At 44.2% G+C, this 23,491-nt stretch overlaps 1 protein-coding gene across 2 annotated transcripts in view; it reads left to right on the top strand.

The window, feature by feature from the left end:
* Window positions 1–23,491, top strand: part of ITFG1 (integrin alpha FG-GAP repeat containing 1) — a 314,466-nt gene that overhangs the window by 128,093 nt on the left and 162,882 nt on the right. For both annotated transcript variants that reach the window (XM_073605835.1, XM_073605834.1), the window contains exon 10: window positions 16,313–16,476. In XM_073605835.1, the coding sequence (XP_073461936.1) occupies window positions 16,313–16,476 (164 nt within the window). The remainder of the gene's footprint in view (window positions 1–16,312; window positions 16,477–23,491) is intronic.

Below are 23,491 nucleotides of genomic sequence, written 5' to 3'. Positions count from 1 at the left end.
ATGTCAGCCAAGCAAGTCTTTAAACAGGAACGAAGGAGATAGTCTGTGATGTTGACCAAGGCGAAGGCAGAGATCCTCTGGGCTGGACGGCTTAAGTAGGCAGGACTGACGAGCAGGATATCATCAACAGCTGAGTAACTGTGGAGAGAGATGGGAGCTGGCAATTAGCCCACAGCTGAGCGGCTAGCTCAGAGAAGGAAGGCCTGAGCCCAGCCCTGACAAACAGACCTTTCATCTTTTAGTTGACAAGTCCAATTTCATTTATCAAGTGCCTGAGGACCGAATAGTCTCAGACAGTTGCTCTAACACAGAGGTCTCCAAACTGTGCTCCGGTGGCCGATGCGGCCATTTTTTCTGGCTTTCGTCCACACCTTGGGACACTGTTGCTGACACCATCAATGGGGCACAATTCCTTCCACTGACACCATCAATGGGGCACAATTCCTTCCTTTGACAATAATGATGGGCCACTATTCCTCCCACTGACACCAACAATGAGGCACTATTCCTCCCACTGACACCAACGATGGGGCAGAATTCTTTCAATTGTCAGCAACAATAGGGCACTATTTCTCCCACTGACACCAACAATGGGGAACTATTCCTCCCACTGACACCAACAATGGGGCAGAATTTTTTCAATTGACAGCAACGATGGGGCACCATTTCTCCCACTGACATCAACAATGGAGAACTATTCCTCCCTCTGACACCAACAATTGGGCACAATTCCTCCCTCTGACACCAACAATTGGGCACAATTCCTCCCACTGACACCAATGATTGGGCATTATTCTTCCCATGGACACCAAACATAGGGCATTGTTTAGTCCCACTGGACGTCAGGACATTTTTTATTCCCACTGGCCACAGTCCGGCCCCCCAAAGTCCGAAGGACCATAAACTGGCCCTTTGGAAAATTTGGAGACCGCTCCTCTAACAGATTGAGGCTTCTGGGTACAGACATAGGAACATGTGACCCATGTTGACAGTTCCTGTGCCTGAACACTGTTACATCCGATGGGGAACGTAGATGGGTGAGTATACCTTCAGGAGGCGGTGGCACTTTTCCTCCCGAATGGCATAGCGACAGTGTCTCTTTGAACATGCCTTTCATATTTTACTTTTCAAATCCAATCTCATTTATCAAGTGCCGGAGGGCCGAATAGTCTCAGACAGTCCGCTTCCCCATGGCAACCAGTAAAATTTGTTTCAAGGTCTAATTTTACAAGGGAATATCTCATTGGCTGTTAGATTAAACCCTGCCCTCTTCTGATCCAAGGATAAACTATTTTTTACTCCCGTTTGCTTTTAAGAACTCCAGTCTGAACAAAAAAAAAAATCTTTTTTAGTCCCTAATGACGGAGCTGTTTAGATCTCTAAATATAACCTATCCATTTCTGAAGCTGCGAGGGCTGAACGCCGGAATAACTTGTCTGTGCCTTGCTGTGCTTTAAAGAGACACTACCGATTTGCCTGCTTCAGCCTTTCTTAACCCTTTTACCCTAGAAGAACTCCTGAAATAATTCTCAGTTCTCGCGGAACCTCCACTAAAGTGTATTATCTACAGCTCACTGTACATTAGGATCAGTAAGTTAAAGATATAATATATAATAATAAAGAATGAGGTGTACATAGAATACATGACACCCAAGGTAAACCATTTTTAACACCTTCAGCTCTATTTATTATTAATACAGGTACTTATATAGCGCTATTAAAGCGGAATTCCATCCTAAAAAAATATTTTACATTAAAAGACTCCTTTTAACCCAGAAAAAATTATTTGGAAGGAAATTATTTTTTATACTTACCAGAAAGGGCCTGTTGCTATGTAGTCCTCGTAATCTGCCACTTCCTGGTCTGCGGAGCTCCTCGAGACTTCCTCCCTCGCCTAGTCTGTGGGCAGTACTGTGCTCGGCGCTACGGCCACCGTTGAATCGCGCATGCGCAAAACCGAGAGGTGCATGCTGGTTACCCAGCATGCACCTCTCCCTAAGGTATTCCAGGAAGCGATCCCGATTGGGCTTCACATGCCCACATTAAGGATGGAGACAGCCACAAACAGAGGCATAAAAGAGAACAGTAAGATATTTATATTTTTTAACAAGCAATCTTGATCATTTTATAGTCTTTTTTCAAATTTCATTAGCAATAATGCTAGGATGCAAAAAAATTATTATTTTTTTTTTTTTGCCAGAACTCCGCTTTAATGTGCACAGCGCTTTATATATATTATACATTCACATCAATCCCTGCCCTCCAGGAGCTTACAATCTAAGGTCTCGAACTCACATTCATACATACACATATTAGGGCTAAATTAAGACAGGGGCAAACTAACCTACCAGCATGTCTGTGGAGTGTGTGAGGAAACGGGAATACCCAGAGGAAACCCAGGCAGCCACATGGAGAACATGCAAACTCCATGCAGGTAGTCCCATGGTTGGGATTTGAATTGACAACCCTAGTGCTTCTAGGCAGAAGTGCTAACCACTTAGCCACTGCGCCCCCCACATGATAAAATAGTTTTTCATTAATAATAACAGTTTTGAAATGAAATATAATTACATCCAAAAGAAAGACATAGTTACATAGTTGGTAAGGTTGAATAAAGACACCAGTCCATCCAGTTCAACCTGTGGTGTGTGTGAGTTTATGGCAATAGTAATTCCCATATCCCTGTATGTTGCGATAGTTAAGATGCCCATCTAATCGTTTTTTGAAACTATTAACGCTCCCTGCTGCTACCACTGCTTGTGGAAGAGAATTCCACATCCTTACTGCTTTGACAGTAAAGAACCCCTTTATGGAGTTTAAGGTTATACCGCTTCTCTTCCAGTTTCAACGAATGGCCGTGTGTCCTTTTTAAACTCCCTCCCACTGAAAAGTGTTTTCCTATTCTAACGTCACCAGAAGGGTATTTGTACATCATATTTCCTCTCAAGTGTCTCTTCTCCAGAGAGAATACATTTAATGCTTGTAGTCATTCCTCATAGCTGAGGTCCTTTAGTCCTTTTAGGTTTGTTGTTCTTCTCTGGGCTTTCTCTAGTTCTCTCTAGAACTGAAATGTCTTCTTGCATTAGTGTTCAGTAACTGTCCCCTTACATTGGTTACTTGAGTAGGAAGAGAGTAGCACCCAGTGTCTAAAATAAGGAAACTTTTTTGATGATAAATATAGTTGTTTATTTGAGGTAAAACATGTACAGATAGGGCCAACACGTTTCTGGAGAATTGCCTCCCCCTTCTTCAGGGCTGTTAGTACGTTCTTATAGAGATGAGTAGGCTCTGCGGTTGTGACATTTGTTGCCTCTGCATCTCACAAGCAGTCATCAGCTTTCATAAGAAACTTAGCTACAACTGAGGAGCCTACCCATCTCCACTAGAACCTACCAACAGCCTTGAAGAAGGGAGAGGTAGTTCTCCCAAAATGCGTTGGCTCTATCTGTACATGTTTTACCTCTAATAAACAATTACTGTATATTCTTCATCAAGAGTTTCTTTATTCTGGACATCAAACTCTCTTCTCTCCCTACTCAAGTATCTTCTCAGCTGAAGCGACAATCTGTCGTACCAGTAAAGGTGCAGCCCATATCTCTAAAGAGAGATTAGCACCATCATTCACCCATCGATCCACCTAATATTTATCAAGAACCATTCTACTAGTCCATTGCGGTCTCTAGCTCAGAATAATCCATTACATTGGTTGTCAGTGTCAGAGGTCCCCCTTTATATCTATGTTCAGTGAGATGAAAATGTCCCTTATATTGGTTGTCATTGGAAAGCATGCCCACCTCAATATTGGAGGTCAGGCGCAAGAATGCCATCTTTACAGACAGTTAAAAGCTCAATGCTGGCAAGCCGCCTTCCCCGAAACCTTGCATTGACCATCAGGTTGAAGGCCAATCTGCCACTGCTCAAAGAACCCCTAGCAACCTTTGGCAGAGCCCTAGGGTTCCATGGAATCCTGGTTGAGAATGGCTGCCCTATTAAGGTTTAAATATGCCTTCCCTAACCTAATGATATTCACCTCTACAGCAGTTGCCCACCTTACCTTTCTCTGTCCCACCAGGCACAAAATGCCTTTGAGTATGGGCGAGTATGTGACCTCCTCCAATGATGCAGCCTATTCCAGCCTTGTGCAGGTCTACAGTCTTGTCTGTGACGTCCTTTGACAGCTCTTTGGTCTTGCCCATGATGGTGAGGTTTGAATGGAAGAAAGAGATTCTGTAGACAGGTGTCTTTTATACACATAACGAGTTGTCGTTAGGAGAACCTTCTTACATTGACAGGACTAATCTGTGTACCACCTACTGTAGCCAGTCTGTGGGAGCCAGAATTATTGTTGGTTGGTATGGGATCAAATACTTATTTTACTCACTGAACCGCAACTTAATTAATAACATTTGTATTATGTGTTTTTTCAGGATTTTTGGTTCATATTCCGTCTCTATCATTTAAAATACACCTATGATAAAAATTAAAGACCCTTAATTTCTTTGTAAGTGAGCAAACTTACAAAATCTGCAGGGGATCAAATCATTCTTTTCTCGACTGTAATCTATGTAGCCTAAATTTAGTTATCTAATACTTTGCAATTTTAACTGGAACATTATCAGCCAGTAGCTGTCTTTAATTCCTACCTTAGAATCAGAGTCCACATATCCTTTAATGATGAGGTTATTAATATGGACTGTATTAGTGTGAATGTTTAATCATTTGCTATTAGCTGTCATGTACCGGCAATGGAGTGGAAGATTGACACACTAATTCCAGAGGCTTTTTACTTAAACTAAATCGACAGGACTGCCTTCTGAATTTCTTGTTCTTTTACTTAAAAGGGCCCTGCTGGGGTAGAAGCACAGAAGAATTTAGTGGAAGAGGATCATCTTAGGTCCTGTTGATGTGGAGAACTGCAGATTCAATGGTGTCGGTATAAGAGTTAGGCTGCTCCTAGACCCTTACCCATTGAGGGGCCTTGGGTAAAGAAATAGGACCACCAGAAAGGATAATCCATTCAGGCAGTTTGGTACAAATGGTTGTCTTTATCACAATCTGATAGCGCATGCATTTCAGGGTTATCAGAATCTACCTTCTTTAGGGCTGAAGTGTAAAAGAATAGTAACATAATATATATTATTGCGGTAAACAAAATATATATTTACAGCATTGTGCAAAAGTTTTAGACGGGTATATTTGAAACCATTCTTAAATTACATATTATTTTAGTTTATTTTTATCAATTTAGAAAATGCAGCAAGCGACCAGAAGAACAATCTAAATCAAATCAGTATTTGGTGTCTCTACCCTTTGGCTTCAAACCAGCAGCAATTTTTCCACTTGCACAAAGTCAGTGATTTTGTAGGATTAGAGTCGGGTATATGATTAACCAATTATATCAAGCAGATGATACCAATCATCAATTTCATGCGTAGGTTTAAACACAGTCATTAACGGAAACAGAAACAGCTGTGTAGGAGGCTAAAAACTGGGTGAGGAACAGCCAAACTCTGCTACTAAGGTGAGGTTGTGGAAGACCATTTCATGTCACAGGTCATACATCATGGCAAAACTGAGCACAGCAACAAGACACAAGGGAGTTATACTGCATCAGCAAGGTCTCTCACAGGCAACGGTTTTATATCAGACTGGCATTTCAAGATGTGCTGTTCAAGCTCTTTTGAAAAAACACAAAGAAATGGGCGACTTTGAGGACTGTAGATGCAGTGGTCGGCCAAGGAAACTTGATGCAGTAGATGAAAGATCCATCATTCTTATTTCCTTTTTGACATCAGAAGATCTCCAGCAGTGCCATCAGCACAGAACTGGTGGGACCCAGGTACACCCATTTATTGTCTGGAGAAGTCTGGCCTAAAGTGGTCTTCATGGAAGAATTGTGGCCATATAGCCATACCTCCGATGTGGAAACAAGGCTAAGCGACTCAACTATGCATGAAAACGTAGGAACTGGGGTGCAGAAAAATGGCAGCAGGTGCTCTGGACTGATGAGTCAAAATGTGAAATATTTGACTGTAGCAGGAGGCAGTTTGTTGGCGAAAGGCTGGAGAGCGGTACAATGAGTGTCTGCAGGTAACTGTGAAACATTGTGGAGGTTCCTTGGCAATTTAGGGCTGCAGTTATGCAAAAGGAGTTGGAGACTTGGTCAGGATTAATGGTGTCCTCAATGCTGAGAAATACAGGCAGATACGTATCCATCATGCCATACCATCAGGGAAGCGTGTGATTGGCCCCAAATTTATTCTGCAGCAGGACAATGACCCCAAACATGCAGCCAATGTCATTAAGAACTATCTTTAGTGTAAAGAAGAACAAGGAGTCCTGGAAGTGATGGTTTGGCCCCCACAGAGCCCTGATTTCAACATCATGGAGTCTGTCTGGGATTACATGAAGGGACAGAAGGATTTGAGATAAGCTTAGTTCTCCAAGATGTTTAGATCAACCTACCTGCCGAGTTCCTTCAAAAGCTGTGTGCAAGTCTACTTAGAAGAACTGAAGAATTGATGCCTGTTTTGAAGGCAAAAGGTTGTGTGCTATTGTATTCTGACAGTGGGGACTCCTCCATTGTCAGAAAACCTTGATCAGCACTGCAGCGGCTGATCGATTGAACGTTTCCCAGCAGTCCTGTTTGAGGAAAGATCCACGGTTGGACAGGGAGGGGCAGACGCCAACTCGGCCAGTTCCTGTTCAACCAGATGAAATTCAATCTGTGTGTACCCAGCTTTAGTCCTTTTATTTTATTTTTATTTTATTTTTATGTGCAAATGATTATTCTAGGTCAGTGGTCCAGCTAATAATGACATGAATGACATTGCAGGAGAATGAACACTCAAAAACTTATTTTAATCCATGGTCACGTCAAGCTCCAGGTGTCAAGTCAGCAATGATGGCTCCCAAATTTGTCGTGAAAGTTAATTTTTATATATGGAGTTAGAAAAAAAATGATTTACTTCTTTTTGGCCATGGAGCAGCCAACCGAACATTTACATTTTCCACCAATTAAGTTTTCCAGCTCCTTCTGCAACAGCGGGGGTTATTATTTTTGTTCCGCTCCATCTTCTCATCCAGCTAACATGACAAATAAGAGCGTTTCATCATCTGGCCCAAAAGCTGTCCCCAATCCCTGTATTAGCTGTATTGACAATAGAAGCAGATATGATAATATAGGTCAAACAGGAATCTTCGGCTGTATAAATTTAGATTTCGGCTCTGTATAAATTTAGCTTTCCTTACCCCAATCTCATTAAGTTTTTTTCAGACATATCTGCTATGTAAGCCTTTAAAGTTCTGCCAGTGCGTCTTGTACATATTAACATTTTTATCTTAAAATAACACTGAAAAAAAAAACTGATATTACAGCGGAGAAAGGACAGGTAAAGTCGAATTTTAAAAAATAGACACCCTTATCATCCAGAGCACCTTTCTCTGTGCACCCCTCTGAAACAGCTTTGATTGTATTGCTTAAGGCAGGGGCCTCCAAACTTTCTAAACAAAGGGCCAGTTTACTATCCTTCAGACATTAGTAGAGGGGCCAGACTGTGGCCAGTGGGAGTAGAAAATGTCCTGGTGTTGGTAACAATGCCCCATCATTGGTGTCAGTGGTAGGAATTTTGCCCCATTGTTGGTGTCACTGGTAGGAATTATGCCCCTGTCAAGAACCATAGACCAGGCACAGACATGCACTTAAAATCACACCTTTTACTGTAATAGCAAAAAAAAAAAACAGCAGTTCAGGAACGTAGTCAAAAACAGAAGCCAGGGTTTAGAAGCCAGAGCGGGTAATCAGACGAGCCGGGATCAGGGAACCTGAAGTCAGCCTTGTCAGGAGCCAAAAGTTAGGAGTAGGACTCACAAGAGAAGGAACACTGAAGATGTTGCACGGAGGGAATGGGCAAAGCTGTTTTAAATAGCCAAAAGGGGCTGGCTGTAGGCTGGACTAATGAGGCAGGTAATGGTAACCAGGTCACTGTGGAAACAATGAGTGGCTGGCAATTCACCGACAGCTGAGCAGCCTCTGTGCACTGAAGAAGGAGCTGCTAGTAAATAGCAGGAGCCCAGCTCTGACAGCCCCATTGTTGGTGTCACTGGCAGGAATTATGATCCATTGTAATGCCCCGTACACACGGTCGGATTTTCTGACGGAAAATGTGTGATAGGACCTTGTTGTCGGAAATTCCGACCGTGTGTAGGCTCCATCACACATTTTCTATCGGATTTTCCGACACACAAAGTTTGAGAGCAGGATATAAAATTTTCCGACAACAAAATCCGTTGTTGGAAATTCCGATCGTGTGTACACAAATCCGACAAACAAAGTGCCACGCATGCTCAGAATAAATAGATGAAAGCTATTGGCTACTGCCCCGTTTATAGTCCCGACGTACGTGTTTTACGTCACCGTGTTTAGAGCGATCGGATTTTCCAACAACTTTGTGTGACCGTGTGTATGCAAGACAAGTTTGAGCCAACATCCGTCTGAAAAAATCCTAGGATTTTGTTGTCGGAATGTCCGATCAATGTCCGACCGTGTGTACGGGGCATTAGTGTCAGCGGCCCCATTGTTAATATCAGTGGGAGGAATAGTGCCATAAAGGCAAGCAAAGGGCCGCTTTGGAGATCAATGACTTAAGAGTTCAGCTTCCCGCATTTCAAGGCTAACTCTTACCCACCGGTTGTCCTGACTTTAGAAAGAACACCCTTCTTTTCGCCAATGATGTACTTTTATCATACAGTTGAGTATGACGTAGCCAGAGAAGGAGAAGCAGTGAAGAAGCATAGATCTCCTAGTATACCTTGCTGGGGGGGGGGGGCGCTAACGGGGGGCATTTCCTCTTTGCCTGAGTGTCAGAGAGGCAGCTGACAGTGTCCCTTTAACTCTCCAACATTCATGCTATGGCTACACTCGTTTGCTACCCAGCAGCTGCTCTGCCTGCCCCTCCTCTCTGCTGTCCATTCAGACCCATTCAGGACAGATCAGCTGCAAACAACTCCACAGTTTATGTGGAAGAGACCTGAAGGTCCAGTGTTGGAATGCCAGAAGTATAGCGCTGGCTATACTTCCCACATACTGTAAAAGTGTCAATTGAAAATCCATGAGGTGGGTTAGACCTCTTTAGACTTAAAGCGGAACTTCAGTAATTTTTTCATCTTTCCTCATAATAAATCTTCTGCCTTTTGTTGTTGTTTTACCTTTGGATAGTAAAACATTTTTTTTCTGCCAGTAAATCCCTTATACAGCCCACTTCCTGTTTCTTTGTCTGGTCATTAGCCTAGGCTTATGACATCATGTACAGCTCTCTCTCGTTAGAGTTTGCCAGGAAGGAAGTGGGGACAAGTCATAAGAGGGCCAATGAGAGCTGCAGAGCTGGAGGCGTGCCTCCTGTGTGTCCGTGTAAATCCAGGAAGTGAACAGGCAGCAGCTTCAGCTGCCCACAGTTAAAATGGCTGCAGCCAGATTCAGTGGGGGGAGATTTCTGCAGCATATTTGGCAAGTTCAGAATCACAGTATATATAAAATAATATGCAAAGTGGTTGGAGGGAAGCTTCAGAATGGCGAAGATGTTTTTATTACAAATGATGTGAGAAGACTGCAGTTCCCTCTTTAACACCTAATAAGCCAGCCAGTTTATAAAAGTGCATACATTCCGGAAATTCTTCTTTAAAGTGGTGGTAAACCATTACATATACCCAGTGAAGTGGCCTCAGGTGATACACAGAGATGAAACAACTGTTCCTATATAAGTTGTACCTGTTTATCTGCAGCCTTCTCTTCTCTACATCAGTTCAAAGTGCTGAATTTTAAAGCTTGTCTGAGAATCTAGAAAAAAGAGGGCGGAGAGGTGAAATTACACTCTGCAGAGCGCAGTAGAGCTCTGAGTACTCGCTAGAATAGAGCTCTGAGAGCTGATTGGAGGGAAGTGACGCCCCCCTGCACACAGGAACAGAGATGAGACCTTCAGTCTGCTGGAGATACCTCCCCTGTCACCATTTTTCTCTTGGTGTCGGGAAAACTTGTCAGAAGTGATTCATGCTGATAGCAGAGGAAAGATGCAACAGACAAAAATTACACTTAGGGAGTGAGACAAGTACACACTATAGAGGGATATGCTTTGTTCATATTTCATGTCTGAGGTTTACAACCACTTTAATGTTATTGAACATGTACCTTTCCTTTTCAATCTGGAGCCGCTGTAATTTCCTGTGAAATTCAAAGCAATATGGCAGTCTGGAGCCATTTTGCACATTGTTGGCATACAGAACACCCACCAGTAATGTAAATTTCCTGTTTGTGTGATTGGCTGATTTCCCCCAAAGTCTGCATGAAGTCAGATTTTTGGCACCACCTGCAATAGGAATTTCAGTTTTAGTGAAATACCCCCTCATGGGATAAGTACTTCTAGAGGGATGCAGACCCTGCAGCTTTTTTAATCAGAACACTGAGAGTACATCAGGTGATTGTACAGTAATGAACCAGACCCTCCAATTCAGAACCTGTCAGCAAAGGACATGGTAAAACAAACCGCTATCACTTCAGGACAGAAAAAAGGGTTTGTTAAAAATCCCTGCAATGTACATTGATTACCCAGAGAGGATGTGTTTTTTTTTTTTACACTTTAAAACAAGCCAATAACCATGGCTCCAATCATGCTTCTAAGATATGGATGAGAACAACAAAAGGAGCTGAATGTAGGTTCCTGTGTTCTCTCTGCTGTAAACAGAATCCCGATTGGCCATTTTGGGTTGCTACACTCTTCAAATAATTTTGTCTACTAGCCTACATAAAACAGTAGAGTCTTCTGCTAAGCTACGAAGCTCCTAGTGAATTAAAGCTGAATTCTAGGAATTCAGCCACTTTGTAAAAAAAAAGGCATGCTATGAGTTAGGTCCAAGGAGGTGCATGACCTCTCCTGAACTTGTCTCTATTATTTACATCTGACAGGTTTATGGCTCTGCCGACACATACACTGACACTCTGGGCTGTGAGAGCAGAGAGAGAAGCACACAGAGCAGCTATGCCCACCCCTCCCCTCTGCTGCCCATTCAGAGAAGCCTTTGTATTTTATGATTGAGTTCACAAAATACAAAGGCTTCTGTGATTGGGCAGGAGGAGGGAAGGGGCAGGCATAGCAGCTGCACCAATTCTAATCTTGAATATGCTTAAACCAGCATTGGCATACTGGAAATACAGTGATAGCCGTCCTCTGGGAGTTCAATAAAACTGTCCGATGTAAATACTGTAATAGAGATAAGCCCAGGAGATGTCATGCACCACTTTGGACTGAACTCATAAAGTGCCTTTACTTTTTCAAAGAAGCTAAATTCCTGGAATTTAGCTTTAAAGGGGTAGGAAGCCATTTCTGCATCAGGCCAACATACGGATCCTGGGAGCACCAGCCCCCTAAAATCAGTATTTTATTTTGTTTCTTCCTGTCCACATTCATTAGTCGAATAATCACCTGCTAACCTTGAACATCCACTCTGATTATCCCTTGACTATGATTATGTGACGTATTTTTAGGCTAAGATGTAGCTGTAAAGGAATGTGTGTGACATCCAGAATATTTATAGATCACTTTTTGAATGCCTGGAACAGGAATGTTCTTATTCAATAGCAGTACAGAATAACAGGATATGCCCAAGGCTATACGTGTTTGTGCCCTCGAAGAAATTGAATGACTGAAGTTCCTCTTTAAAGATTTACAATTTTGTAAATCTTTAAAGAGGGAACTGCAGTCTGCTCACATAATTTGTAATAAATACATCTTTGCCATCCTGAAGCTTCCCTCCAACCACTTTGCATATTATTTTATATATACTGTGATTCTGTACTTGCCAAATATGCTGCAGAAATCTCCCGCCACTGAGTCTGGCTGCAGCCATTTTAACTGTGGGCAGCTGAAGCTGCTGCCTGTTCACTTCCTGGATTTACACAGAGGCACACCTCCAGCCGTGCAGCTCTCATTGGTCCTCTTATGACTCATCCCCCCTTCCTTCCTGGCAAACTCTCAGGAGAGTGAGAGAGAGACCTGTGCATGATGTCATAAGCCTAGGCTAATGACCAGACAAGAAACAGGAAGTGGGCTGTATAAGGGATTTACTGGTAGAAAAAAAAAAGGTTTTACTATCTAAAGTTAAAACAACAAGAGCAGAATATTTAATAGATGTAAAGATGAAAAAATGACTGAAGGTCTGCTTTAACTCCTTCTAGGAAAAGCAAAATCACTGTCAGTTTTTCGGCTGTCCAGCTACCTTCCTGAGGGCACAGCAGGAAGTGAGAGAAATCTCTCCAAAGTGGGAGGAAATTCCCTTTTGGGGCTCATTTAAGCAGCTTGAGCCGCCTTTTTGCCACTCTCAACCATACCCCCCTAAGCTGCAAAGAAAGCAGCCAGGGGTGTACAAATGCCCCGGATATGATGCTTTGCTTCACAATCAATAGCAAGAATTAAACTCCCTTTGCATTTGGTGGGCAGTATTGACCACTGGACACAACCCATTCAAGTGAATAGGGCCATGCAGTAACCCACGTGAAATGCACAGAGTTTTGGCACATTGATACAGGATTTGAGAGTTAATATAGGCAATGAGAAGGCAACATAACCCCTCCTTGCCCGCCTGTCAAACGCCCTTTTAAGAACGATCCACCATGTATGGCGCGTGTGTGCTGGAGCTCCCTTCCCCTGTTACCTTTTTTTTTTTTTCCTCTTGTGTCAGGAAAACTTGTCAGAAGTGACTCGTGCTGATAGCAGAGGAAGGAAGCAGCAGACAGAAATGGCACTTAGTGCTCTGGATTGAGACAAGTACACACTATAGAGGGATATGCTTTGTTCATATTTCATGTCTGGACTAACGAGTTATAGCACTGTGTCTCAATCTTCAATAGTAAACAGAACAACACAATACAAAACGGGACTTTTAAGGTGCTAAAAAAATCCTTAAAGTGGAGGTCCACCACAAAAAAAAAATCGCACCAAAAAATCCCCAAAAAATTGGAGGAAAGAAAAAAAAAAACATTTTTAAACTCACCTGAAATGGCTGTTGCTAGGCAGTCTTCCTAATCTGCCTCTTCCTACGCCGCGATGATGTTCTGTCTTCTCCTCCCCGCGTTGTCTTCTGGGGAATGGGGCGCGGTGTGTTATGGGAACTGTGTGTGTGTCCCACAACACATCGCGTCCCATTCACAAAGCACTGCTGCGACTCGCGCATGCGCAGTAGGAAACGGGCAGTGAAGCCGTAAGGCTCCACTGCCTGTTTCCCTTAGTTTGGATGGCGGTGCCGACATTGCGGGCACCCAGGACAGGTAAGTGTACTTATTTAAAGTCAGCAGCTACAGTGTTTGTAGCTGCTGACTTTTAAATTTTTTTTTTTCCCGGCCGGAACCCCCTTTAAACCAACTATCTATTGAAATCCAGCTTTATTATTGAATATTAAATAAGCATAAAACATTCCTCATTATCCCATCACCCAAACCATCCTCTCTGCTCCTCCTGCTCTCAAGCTCCCTTTTCCCGTCCTCCCATGCTCGTCTCCAGGACTTCTCCAGAGCCTCTCCTATCCTCTGGAACTCTCTACCTCAATCTTTCCAGCTACCTCCCACTCTAGCTGGCTTTAGGTGATCCCTGAAAACTCCTCTCTTCAAGGAAGCCTACCACGCCTCCAACTAACTGAACTTTTACCACTTCCATTAACTCACCCCCTTCTCCCCAGTTATAACCTTTTGTACCACTTGTCCCACCCTATTAGATTGTAAGCTCTTATGAGCAGGACCTTCTTAACCCTCTTGTATTTTATTGTATTGTTACTGTACTGTCTCCCTTTTTTATTGTTAAGCACTGCGCAAAATGTTGGCGCTATATAAATCCTGTATAATAATAAAAATTATGCAAGGAGCATTTCACAATGAACTGTCCCCCATAAGTTGGTCCTTCTGTGCGACCACTATATATTCTCAACAGAGATTTGAAGGATCCATAAGCAAAGATAATCTGTGATGAAGAGGGAACAATCTACATCCCAATGTGTTTTGTAAATTGGTACCTCAGGAGGTCAGGAGGGGTGTTCATAGCTCGACAACACTCCTTAAATGAAACGCATACAATGAGGTGGGATCCACTAAGTAATCAACAAATGAGAAAAGAAAGCCACCAAGGATGTAGAAGCCGGATAATTCTGTCTTGTAAAATGAATCCCTTCTGTATGAGGGCATTTGTTCAAATTGCTTCCTAAGAAGATCAAGAAGAGATTCATATTGCAGCAACACCCCTTAAACTGATGCGTTCAACAAGGTTGGAGGCACTCGGTGCTCAACCCTTGATTCAAGAAAGCCATCAAGGATATGGAAGCTAGACAATGCTGGCTGTATATGTGCATTTCAGGGTTGTTCTCACAAGGTTTTGCAGATTGCTTCCTCAAGGGATCAAGAGGGTATTCATATTGCAGCAACATACTTTAAATGCACGCATACAGAAAGGAGGGATCAATTACAAGCTAACATTATGTTCAGCTCCTATAACCTTGGTGGCTCTCTTATCTCAGGTGTTGAGAACTGAGTGAATCCTTCCTTGTTATACGCATACATTTAATGGATCTTGCCACAAGATAATCCACCTTTTGATCTCATGAGGAAGCCATTTCTGAAACTCATTGGTAAGAAGATTCTCTCTTCAGCATAGAATATCCTTGCTTTTATGGATCCTTGTAGTCTCTGCTAAGAACACTCCACCACATCCCAAAGGTGCTCTATTGGATTGGGATCTGGTGACTGTGGAGGCCATGGGGGTACAGTGACCTCATTGTCATGTTCAAGAAACCAGTGGTGAGATAATTTGAGGTTATTTTACTTGCTGCATTATCCTGCTGGAAGGAGCCATCAGAAGATGGGGACACTGTAGTCATAACGGGATGGACATGGTCAGCAACAATACTCAGGTAGGCCGTGGTGTATAAACGATGCTCAATTGGTACTAAAGGGCCCAAAGTGTGCCAAAAAATATCTCCCACACCATTACACCACCACCACCAGCCTGAACCGTTGTTACGAGGCAGGATGGATCCATGCTTTCATGTTGTTTATGCCAAAATCTGACCCCACCATCTGAATGTCGCAGCTGAAATCGAGACTCCTCAGACCAGGCAACGTTTTTCCAATTTTCTATTGTCCAATTTTGGTGATCCTGTGCGAATTCTAGCCTCAGTTTCCTGTTCTTAGCTGACAGGAGTGGCACCCAGTGTGGTCTTCTGCTAATGTAGCCCATCTGCTTCAAGGTTCGATGTATTGTGTGTTCAGAGATGGTATTCTGCATACCTTGGTTGTAACAAGTAATTATTTGAGTTACTGTTGCCTTTCTATCATCTCGAACCATTCTGCCCATTCTCCTCTGACCTCTGACATCAGCAAGGCATTTTCCTCCACACAACTGCCGCTCACTGGATATTTTCTCTTTTTCCCACCATTCTCTGTAAACCCGAGAGATAGTTGTGTGTGGAAATCCCAGAAATACTCAGACCAGCCCATCTGGCACCAACAACCATGCCACATTCAAAGTCACGTAAATCCCCTTTCTTCCCCATTCTGATGCTTGGTTTGAACTTCAGCAAGTTGTCTTCACCACGTCTGGATGCCTAAATGCATTGAGTTGCTCCCATGTTATTGGCTGATTAGCAATTTGTGTTACCAAGCAATTGAACAGGTGTACCTAATAAAGTTGCTGGTGAGTATATAGTGGTGGCATAGAGCAGGGTTTCTCAACCAGGGTTACGTGGAACTGTAGGGTTCCTCCAGAGGTTGGTAGGGGTTCCTTGATCAATGAGCAATTTCTTCCTCTCAGATAAGTTCCCACTGACACCATTGAGCTTTTTAGGTAAGGTGGTAATTCTTCCAATGACCACACATTCTTCCCACCGACCATCACACTAATGAATCATTAGTTGTAGATATAGTAATTTTTAGGTAGGAGTTCCCTGAGATTGGAAAGTTATTTCAGCGGTTCCTCTGTGTAGAAAGGGTTGAGAAAGGCTGGCATAGAGGGGGATGGACTTATAGGGAGGGGTTCTTTGTAAAACTATGCTTGTGTAATGATGAATGTTTTTCTATGTATGTTTTTTTTTAATATTTGCTTATTAAAGTTGGATTTTCTTAGACAGTAGCATTAAGGATTTTTTTTTAGCACCTTAATGGTCCAGTTTTTTGAGTGTTTGTTTTCTTCCACCTAAAAATTAAAAAAAAGTTTTGGCTGTCGATACGCTTTAATGGTTTTTCCAACATAACATCCTCTTGTATTCTTTCTTTTGTTTTTAGTGGGTTCCAGTGTTGCAGAACTTCACCAATGGGAACACAATTTGGGCATTTGCACCACCAACTGCTCCTCTTACCCAGTCATTTCCCATCACCCTTCATATTGGAGATTATAACATGGACGGGTACCCAGATGCACTGGCAATTCTGAAAAACACATCTGGAAGGTTTGTGCAGTTATATAAAATTTGATGATTTCATTATTATCATGTCGGAGATTGTGGAAGTTTGAGAGGAAAGTTTGTGGATCGTCAATAGTCTTATGTGACCACACTCTCTAAGATTCTTCTTTAACCCTTTTGCTGCCAGGCCCTGTCTCCCATTTTTCCCCCAGGGTGGCCAGACCATTTTTGCAATTTTTTACAGTTTTTTTTTCTTTTACCTGCAACCTTGAAAGTTTGTAAAAGACCCACCAATCTATATATTTTATGAAAGCAAAGAGCCTGTAAAATGTAAAGATGGTGCTGTTGATTTTGTACTTCCCATGATAGATGTGCAAATATTTATTAAAATAATATTTTCTATAAAAATGCACAAAATTGATATTATCGTGCTGATACAACTCCTAGCTTAATACTAAATTTAAAATGTCACTTTAAGTGATACTAATGGCGATTTAAAAAAAAAGAAAAGAAAAATAAACATGTCATACTTACCTGCTCTGTGCAGTGGTTTTTCTCAGAGCAGCCCGAATCCTCCTCATCTTGAGTCCCCCGCTGGTACTTCTGGCTCCTCCCTCCTTCCGGGGGGCCCCCATAGCAATCCGCTTGCTATGGGGGGGCACTTGTGTGTTCGCTTCTGAGCCCCGCTTTGTGTGTCCACATGACACACAGAGTGGGGCTCAGCCCCGCCCCTCTCCCACCTTACTGGCTGTGATTCACAGCAGCAGGAGCCATGCTGCCTCCGAGCCAATGAGGAGGCAGAGAGCTGGGACATCAGCTGCTCATGTGCACATCGCAGGGTCAAAATTGGGCTCAAGTAAGTTAGTTTTGGTGGTGGGTGGGCGGTTGTGGTGGTGGGGGGAGTTGCATACTGAAGGATTTTTACCTATATGCATGAAAAATGATACAAATTTCTTATGAGTACAGTGTTGCATGGCTGCGCAATTGTTATTCAAAGTGTGACAAGCGCTGAAAATCGACCTGGGCAGGAAGGAGGTAAAAGTGCCGGCATTGAAGTGGTTAAATATCCATGCTTTTCTTAGTAGCATGGTGCGCCACATATGCAAAAGATGAAACTAAAGGTTTTTCCGAAGCCAAAAAAAATGTAGCTTCAAAAAAGCTCACCAAAAAAAAAAATGAATAATAACATTTTTTTAATTGTGCCATCTGGGCAAATGGCGAAAATGAAAGGTTGGCAAAACTGCAAATTATCGACCTGCACTAAAATCCTAGAGGCTGGCTTCACAGATTGCTGTAACGCATGATCAGCAGTGTGCTGGATTGCAATGCTATTCATTTTGAAAACTAATCCCAACACACCTTGCCATCGCACCTTATATCAGCCTCAGCGATGGGAACAATCTGTACGATGTGGTGTGCTGAAGAAATAATGTTAATTTCTGATTCTCTCTGCGCTTTGGTGCTCTGGCACCCTATTTAAAATGAATAGGCTGCCTTAATGCAAATCACACTAGTGCCCAAAATGCACTTTTTTATTATGCTTTGCTGCAAAGCGTGTACCACATTAATTGTGAATGGTGCCCCAACGCTTAAATATAGTGATGGGCAATGTAGAGGCACTGCAGCACACCACAAAGGATATATTGTACGTTGTGGTATGCTGCAATGTAAAAAAAAAATAAAAAGTCACATACATTTTTGCCTGGATTGCCATGCATAATGACAGGTACTCTTTAGGGAAATCCATTACATTATATTAATTACAATAGAGGATAGCATTAGCGCCCTGACCACTCAGCTCCATACTCAACAAACTGCGATGTTCTGTGTGTTCTGACACCTTTCCATTAGAACCAGCATTCACTTCTTCAGAAATTTTAGCTCCAGTAGCTTTTCTATTTGATCATACTACAACAGCTAGCCTTTCCCCCCCACCTCCATCAGTGAGCCTTCCCTCCCCACCTTCATCAATGAGCCTCCCCTCCCCACTTATCATCAACGAGCCTTCCCTCCCCACCTCCATCAATGAGCCTTCCATCCCACCTCCATCAATGAGCCTTCCCTCCCCACCTCCACCAATGAGCTTTCCCTCCCCACCTCCATCAATGAGCTTTCCCTCTCCACTTTCATCAATGAGCCTCCCCTCCCCACCTTGATAAATGAGCCTTCCCTCCCCGCCTCCATCAATGAGCCTTCTCTCCCCACCTCCATCACTGAGCCTCCCCACCTCCATCACTGAGCCTCCCCACCTCCATCAGTGAGCCTTCCCTCCCCACCATCAGTGAGCCTTACCTCCTCACCTTTGTCAATGAGCCTTCCCTCCCCCACCTCTATTAAGGCGCCTTCCCTCCTCACCTCCATCAATGAGCCTTCCCTCCCCACCTCCCTCAATGAACCTTCCCTCCCCACCTTCATCAATGAGCCTTCCCTTCCCACCTCTATCAATGAGCCTTTTCTCCTCACCTCCATCAATGAGCCTTTTCTCCCCACCTCCATCAATGAACCTTCCATCCCACCTCCATCAATGAGCCTTCCATCCCACCTCCATCAATGAGCCTTCCCTCCCCACCTCCATCAATGAGCCTTCCATCCCACCTCCATCAATGAGCCTTCCCTCCCCACCTCCATCAATGAGCCTTCCCTCCCCACCTCCATCAATGAGCCTTCCCTCCCCACCTCCATCAATGAGCCTTCCCTCCCCACCTCCATCAATGAGCTTTCCCTCCCTACCTCCATCAGTGAGTCTTCCCTCCCCATCTCCATCAATGAGCTTTCCCTCTCCACTTTCATCAATGAGCCTCCCCTCCCCACCTTGATCAATGAGCCTTCCCTCCCCGCCTCCATCAATGAGCCTTCTCTCCCCACCTCCATCACTGAGCCTCCCCACCTCCATTAGTGAGCCTTCCCTCCCCACCATCAGTGAGCCTTACCTCCCCACCTTCAGTGAGCCTTACCTCTCCACTTTTGTCAATGAGCCTTCCCTCCCCCACCTCTATTAAGGCGCCTTTCCTCCTCACCTCCATCAATGAGCCTTCCCTCCCCACCTCCATCAATGAGTTTTCCCTCCCTACCTCCATCAGTGAGTCTTCCCTCCCCATCTCCATCAATGAGCTTTCCCTCTCCTCTTTCATCAATGAGCCTCCCCTCCCCACCTTGATCAATGAGCCTTCCCTCCCCGCCTCCATCAATGAGCCTTCTCTCCCCACCTCCATCACTGAGCCTCCCCACCTCCATCAGTGAGCCTTCCCTCCCCACCATCAGTGAGCCTTACCTCCCCACCTTCAGTGAGCCTTACCTCCCCACTTTTGTCAATGAGCCTTCCCTCCCCCACCTCTATTAAGGCGCCTTTCCTCCTCACCTCCATCAATGAGTTTTCCCTCCCCACCTCCCTCAATGAACCTTCACTCCCCGCCTCCATCAATGAGCCTTCCCTTCCCACCTCCATCAATGAGCCTTTTCTCCTCACCTCCATCAATGAGCCTTTTCTCCCCACCTCCATCAATGAGCCTTTTCTCCCCACCTCCATCAATGAGCCTTCCCACCCCACTTCCATCAATGAGCCTTCCCACCCCACCTCCATCTTTGAGCCTTCCCACCCCACGTCCATCAATGAGCCTTCCCTCCCACCTCCATCAATGAGCCTTCCCACCCCGCCTCCATCAATGAGCCTTCCCTCCCACCTCCATCAATGAGCCTTCCCGCCTCCATCAATGAGCCTTCCCACCTCCATCAATGAGCCTTCCCTCCCCACCTCCATCAATGAGCCTTCCCTCCCCGCCTCCATCAATGAGCCTTCCCTCCCCGCCTCCATCAATGAGCCTTCCCTCCCCGCCTCCATCAATGAGCCTTCCCTCCCCGCCTCCATCATTGAGCCTTCCCTCCCCGCCTCCATCATTGAGCCTTCCCTCCCCGCCTCCATCAATGAGCCTTCCTTCCCCTTCCCTCCCTGCCTCCATCAATGAGCCTTCCCGCCTCCATCAATGAGCCTTCCCGCCTCCATCAATCAGCCTTCCCACCTCCATCAATGAGCCTTCCCTTCCCACCTCCATCAATGAGCCTTCCCTCCCCACCTCCATCAATGAGCCTTCCCTCCCCACCTCCATCAATGAGCCTTCACTCCCCACCTCCATCAATGAGCCTTCCCTCCCCACCTCCATCATGAGCCTTCCCTCCCCACCTCCATCAATGAGCCTTCCCTCCCCACCTCCATCAATGAGCCTTCCCTCCCCACCTCCATCAATGAGCCTCTCCTCTCCACCTCCATCAATGAGCCTCTCCTCTCCACCTCCATCAATGAGCCTTGGCTGTCCATGACCCTGTCACTAGTTCGCCAGTTTTCCTTGGACCACTTTTGGTCGGTATTGACCACTTTAAACTGGAAACATCTCCACAAGAAATGTAGGTTTGGAGTTGCTCTGACCCAGTCATCCAGCCATTACAATCTGTCCCTTGTCAGAGCCGCTCAAATGCTTATGTTTGCCCATTTTTTTCTGCTCTCAACACATCAACTTCAGGGGCAACATGTTCACTTGCTGCCTAATATATCCCAACCACTTTCAGATGCCATTATAACAAGGTAATCAATGTTGTTCACTTTCCCTGTCAGTGGTCAGAATGGTATGACTTATCCATGGATATATATATTGGTGGCTTTAGATATTATACTTCGGCTGTTGTATTATATTCTATGTTTATACGTCTCACAATGGGGTGGCTGTGCTGACCACGTTTTCCACCATCCAGTACTGCAGAGTATGTATAGGATTCGGCTCATTACCATTCCAATGATTATTCCGTCTCTGTCATTGTGTCACATCTGACAGCTCATGGAGTTTGCCATTCTCCTGATGTTTGTCTCCATACATCTGATTTACATCCAGTCACTTGTGTGGTTGAATTGTTTACATCCCGCAAACTGGAAGAGACGTGTTTTCTTCCCATTGATGTGATTAATCTAATGGAAAACGGAAACAGAAATAGAAATACATTCATTGGGAGATTGGGGGGGGGGGGTAAGCCGAGCAATTCAAGTGAGGCCGGAGAAATGGCTAATGATCGGAGCTTGGGACTATACAGTGAGGGGGAAAAAAGTATTTGATCCCCTGCTGATTTTCTATGTTTGCCCCCTGAGATAGAAATGATCAGTCTATAATTTTAATGGTAGGTTTATTTTAACAGCGAGAGACAGAAAAACAACAAATATATCCAGAAAAAAAGCATTTAAAAAAAGTTCTAAATTGATTTGCATTTTAATGAGTGAAATAAGTATTTGATCCCCTATCAATCAGCAAGATTTCTGGCTCCCAGGTGTCTTCTATACAGGTAATGAGCTGAGATTAAATGGAGTGCTCCTAATCTCAGCTTGTTAACTGTAAAAAAAACACCTGTCCACAGAAGCAATCAATCAGATTCCAATCTCTCCACCATGGTCAAGACCAAAGAGCTGTCCAAGGATCTCAGGGACAAGATTGTAGACCTACACAAGGCTGGTGTTAATAAAACGGTGATGAAAAAGCCCAGAACTACACGGGAGAATCTTGTCAATGATCTCAAGGTAGCTGGGACCATAGTCACCAAGGAAACAATTGGTAACACTACACCGTGAAGGACTGAAATCCTGCAGCGCCCGCTAAGTCCCCCTGCTCAAGAAATCACATGTACAGGCCCGTCTGAAGTCTGCTAATGAACATCTGAATGATTCAGAGGAGAACTGGGTGAAAGTGTTGTGGTCAGATTAGACCAAAATCCATCTCTTTGGTATCAACTCAACTTGTCGTGTTTGGAGGAGGAAGAACGCTGCCTTTGACACCAAGAACACTATCCCCACCGTCAAACATGGAGGTGGAAACATTATTTTTTAGGGGTGTTTTTCTGTTAAGGGGACAGGACAACTTCACTGCATCAAAGGGACGATGGATGGGGCCATGTACTGTCAAATCTTGGATGAGAACCTCCTTCCCTCAGCCAGGGCATTGAATATGGGTCGCGGATGGGTATTCCAGCATGATAATGATCCAAAACACACGACCAAGGCAACAAAGGAGTGGCTCAAGAAGAAGCACATTAAGGTCCTGGAGTGGCCTAGCCGGTCTCCAGACCTTAATCCCATAGAAAATATGTGAAGGGAGCTAAAGGTTCGAGTTACCAAACGTCAGCCTTGAAACCTTATTGACTTGGAAAGGATCTGCAAAGAGGAGGGGGACAAAATCCCTCCTGAGATGTGTGCAAACCTGGTGGCCAACTACAAAAAATGTCTCAGCTCTGTGATTGCCAACAAGGGTTTCTCCACCAAGTACCAAGTCATGTTTTGTGAAGGGATCAAATATTTATTTCACTCATTAAAATGCAAATCAATTGATAACTTTTTTGAAATGCGTTTTTCTGGATGTTTTTGTTGTTATTCTGTCTCTCACTGTTAAAATAAACCAACCATTAAAATTCTAGACTGATCATTTCTTTGTCAGTGGGCAAACGTAGGAAATCGGCAGGGGAGCAAATACTTTTTTCCCTTACTGTACGTCTTCAGAAGACGTACAGGGTGCATGAATGGGGTTCAGTTCTGCTAGTTAGCGAAAGGGAGTTCATTTTAAAGCAACACTGTATCTGAGCATCACAAACGGAAAACACGATTTCATTCATTTTTAATATTTAACCACTTTCCGCCCAAGGCCGTCATATGACATGATATCTGGATGATGGGTGCAGCTACAGGCATCATTCAGATATCTTCTTTTTAAGTCGGCGATTCCCTGCCTCCCCCCCCCCCCCCCCCCTTGTCCTCTGGTTCTTCTACCGGCTCGCCTGTGCGATTGGCGAGCCGGAGAAAGGAATCCTACCGGCGGCTGAAGTTTACCATAGAGAATATCACGGGTCAGATGGTCCCCAGCAGTCTCTATAACCTTCGGAGGCCCAGGCGCAGCATTATGATGTCACGTCCGGCCCGGCAGATGTAAACACAGCCGTGTACTCGGCTGGAAAGGTCGAGATCTTTTTCTTTTTTTTTTTTGATCTCAGTTATTCCTGCCTAGAGGAGAGATGTGGGAACCCCAGATCTCTCCAT

The sequence above is a fragment of the Aquarana catesbeiana genome, linkage group LG11 (genome assembly GCF_042186555.1).
Source record: "Aquarana catesbeiana isolate 2022-GZ linkage group LG11, ASM4218655v1, whole genome shotgun sequence".
In the NCBI taxonomy this organism is placed as follows: domain Eukaryota; kingdom Metazoa; phylum Chordata; class Amphibia; order Anura; family Ranidae; genus Aquarana; species Aquarana catesbeiana.
Note: the sequence above shows the minus strand (reverse complement) of the source record. Positions and strands in the feature narration are given on the sequence as shown.